The sequence below is a fragment of the Garra rufa genome, chromosome 9, assembly GCF_049309525.1.
Source record: "Garra rufa chromosome 9, GarRuf1.0, whole genome shotgun sequence".
Taxonomy (NCBI): Eukaryota; Metazoa; Chordata; class Actinopteri; order Cypriniformes; family Cyprinidae; genus Garra; species Garra rufa.
This window is the reverse complement of record NC_133369.1, coordinates 34150823-34154225: the sequence shown is the minus strand read 5'-3', so window position 1 is coordinate 34154225 and position 3403 is coordinate 34150823. Positions and strand designations below refer to the sequence as shown.

General features: G+C 47.1%; 1 protein-coding gene across 1 annotated transcript in view; it reads left to right on the top strand.

Annotated features, from left to right (window-relative positions):
* LOC141343238 (dynein axonemal heavy chain 5-like) overlaps positions 1-200 on the top strand; it is a 62355-nt gene extending 62155 nt beyond the window's left edge. Inside the window, exon 25 of the mRNA XM_073847837.1 lies at positions 191-200. Coding sequence (XP_073703938.1) covers positions 191-200 — 10 coding nt within the window. The remainder of the gene's footprint in view (positions 1-190) is intronic.
* Positions 201-3403: the final 3203 nt, after the last annotated feature.

Genomic DNA, 3403 nt, shown 5'->3' with positions numbered 1-3403 from the left:
ATATATATATATATATATATATATATATATATATATATATATATATATATACATATATATATATACTTCACAAGATAAAATAATAACTGAATTATTGTAAATTACCCCGTTCAAAAGTTTATATACCCTTAAATCTTAATAGCGATCCGTTTCCTGGATGATTCACGACTGTTTTTGTCTTTTGTGATAGTTGTTCATGAGTCTCTTGTTTATCCTGAGTAGTTCATCTGCCTGCTGTTCTTCAAAAAAATCCTCCAGCTCCTGCACATTATTCCGTTTTTCCAGCATCTTCTGCATATTTGAACACTTTCCAAAAGTGACTGTATGATTTTGAGATCCATCTTTTCATACTGAGAACAACTGAGGAACCCATACATAACTATTACAGAAAAGTCAAAACATTTACTGATGCTTAAGAAAGCAACACAATGCATTAAGAGCCAGGGGGTGTAAACTTTTCAACAGGGTAATGATGTGTACATTTTTCTTATTTTGTTTGCAGATTATTATTTTTTTTTACCATTCATGACTGCACTTCAGAAACTACAAAAAATGTACGTCTCCCAGAAGACAATATAGGTAAAATTTACCCTGATCATCTAATTAAAAAAAATTACACTCCCTAGCTCTTAATGCATTGTGTTTCTTTCTTGAGCATCAGTGAAGGTTTTCATCTTTTGTGATAGTTATGTATAAGTCTCATAATTGTCCTCAGTGTGAAAAGATGGATCTCAAAATCATACATTCACTTTTGGAAAGGGTTCAAATATGCAGATGCTGCTGGAAAACGTACTCGGTTACTTTCGTAACCTCGGTTCCCTGAGATACGGGAACGAGTACTGCGTCGTAAGACGCTTATGGGAAAAAGCTCCTTTTTCTCCTGAGACTGAAGCATTTCAATAACGCAGTGTAACTGCACGGCCATTTTTTCGTGCAGTGGATAAAGACGAACCAATGGCTCAGCAGCGGAGCTGCACGAGCCTATGGTGATAATTCGCGCCCGATCGCGCCAAAAGGGGCGGAGTAAATGGCTATATAAGTGTGCATTTTGCCATAGGATCTCAGGTACTTCGACTGAAGCGACGACTGAGTCGTGCAGCTACATACCACGGCCAGCCACGCAGTACTCGTTCCCGTATCTCAGGGAACCGAGGTTACGAAAGTAACCGAGTACATTCCCTTTCGATACTTTCACTCGTACTGTGTAGTAAGATGCTTATGGGGAACCAGTACAATCCCGCCGTTGCTATGGTAGAGGAACGACTGACATGGCCCTAGCACTTCCGGGGCTAATACGGGCCACTTGCTCGATTAGGATGACCTAACGAACATCCGTTCCAGGAAATAGTGCAGCTTGGCGCTCCAAAGAGGCCAAAGGTACAGCATAATATCTAGTACTAGTAACAGTTATCCCTTTATGCAGAAAAGACCTGAGTCTGCAAGACCAGGACGTCCAGATTATAAAATCTAGCAAATGTGGACGGCGAGGCCCAGCCGGCCGCCACACAAATCTCTGCAATGGAAACACCATTGGACCTGGCCCAGGACGAGGCGATGCCTCTAGTCGAATGGGCTCTCACCCCCATGGGACATTGTAGGCCCAAAGAAGATTAAGCCTGCATGATAGCTTCCACTATCCATTTGGATAACCTCTGTTTCGTGACCGAAGACCCCTTGGTGCGGCCACCGAAACACACAAACAGCTGTTCTGACTGCCGAAAAGAAGCAGAACACTCTACATAACACCTCAATGCCCTAACCGGGCAGAGGGGATTAAATCTTGGTCTTGCTCAGAAGGGGGAAGTGCCAAGAGGAAAATAACTTGGTCTCTGAATGGCGTCGAGAGACTTTTAGGCACATAGCCATGTCTCGGCTTCAGGATGACTTTAGAGTCATTAGGCCCGAATTCCAAGCATACAGGGTTCACAGAGAGAGCCTGTAGGTCACCCATACGTTTGACTGATGCCAATGCCAGAAGCAGGGCAGTTTTCAGCGTCAGAGGGCGAAGGTCAATGGACTGAAGCGGTTCAAAGGGAGGGCTCTTCAGAGCCCTCAGCACAGTGGGCAGGTCCCAAGAAGGAACTGTGATTGGGGCGAGGAGGGTTAAGCCTTCTTGACCCCTTCAAGAAACGAACGACCAGATCATTCTTTCCCACAGATTGACGTCCATAAGGTCATGAAATGCCGCTATGGCCGCCACATAGACCTTGAGCGTGGAGGGAGATCGTCCCTTGTCCAACAGCTCCTGAAGGAAGGACAATATCATTGATATGTCGCATAAACTTGGATCTGCACCGCGGGTGGAACACCAGGCAGAAAAGACAGACCACTTAAGATCATAGAGCCGCCTTGTAGAGGGTGCTCTGGCTTGAGAGATAGTGTTTAAAACGGCCTCAGGGAGACTTGTAGGCTCCCATCGAGAGACCATACGTGCAGCGCCCACAATTCCGGTTGGGGGTGCCATAGCGTTCTGTTTGCCTGTGTTAAGAGATCTCGTCTCAGTGGAATGGGCCACGGCGCTGACGAAAGCAGCCGAGGTAGATCTGGAAACCAATGCTGGTTCTGCCAGAATGGGGCCACCAACAGGACTTTGAGTTTCTGTTCCCTGACTCGCCTGATGACCTGTGGTATCAGGGCAGTCGGGGGGAACGCATACAAGAGGAGATTGGGCCACTCGTGGGCCAATGCATCCTGTTCCTTCGAAAAATAGATTGGGCAGTGAGAATTGTCTTCTGAGGCGAAAAGATCTACTTGCGCCTTGCCAAAGACCGTCCATATTTCCTGAACCGTTTGAGGATGAAGCATCCATTCGTCTGAGGAGACGTTGCTCCGAGACAGCATGTCTGCTCCCTGGTTCAGCCTGCCCGGCACATGCGTTGCTCTCAACGAGCGGAAGTTTAGTTGAGCCCATCTTAGGAGATGTTCCACTATCGTGAACAGACGCTTCGACGAAAGACCTCCCTGGTGATTTATGTAAGACACCACTGTCATACTGTACGAGCGGACTGGTGTCACTTTAAGACCGGCAGAAGGGTGTGAAGGCCTAAACACACTGCTAGCATTTCTAGGCAGTTGATGTGAAGGCGACTCTCTGCTTTCGACCATTGGCCGAATGCAGGTTGGCCGTCGCACAGTGCTCCCCAACCTGAGTTGGAGGCATCTGTCGAGACCACCTTCCTTCTGTATACCATGTCCAGGGGAACGCCCTGTTCCATCCATTGAGGGTTCTTCCAAGGAGTCAGAGCTGTGACACAGGCCCGATCTACCTTGATACGTAGGCGTCCTTGACGCCAGGCTTGAGGAGGAACCTTTGGTTTCAGCCAGAACTGCAGAGGGCGCATTTGAAGCAGGCCCAACTGGAGTACTGGAGATGCCGAGGCCATAAGGCCGAGCATCTTCTGAA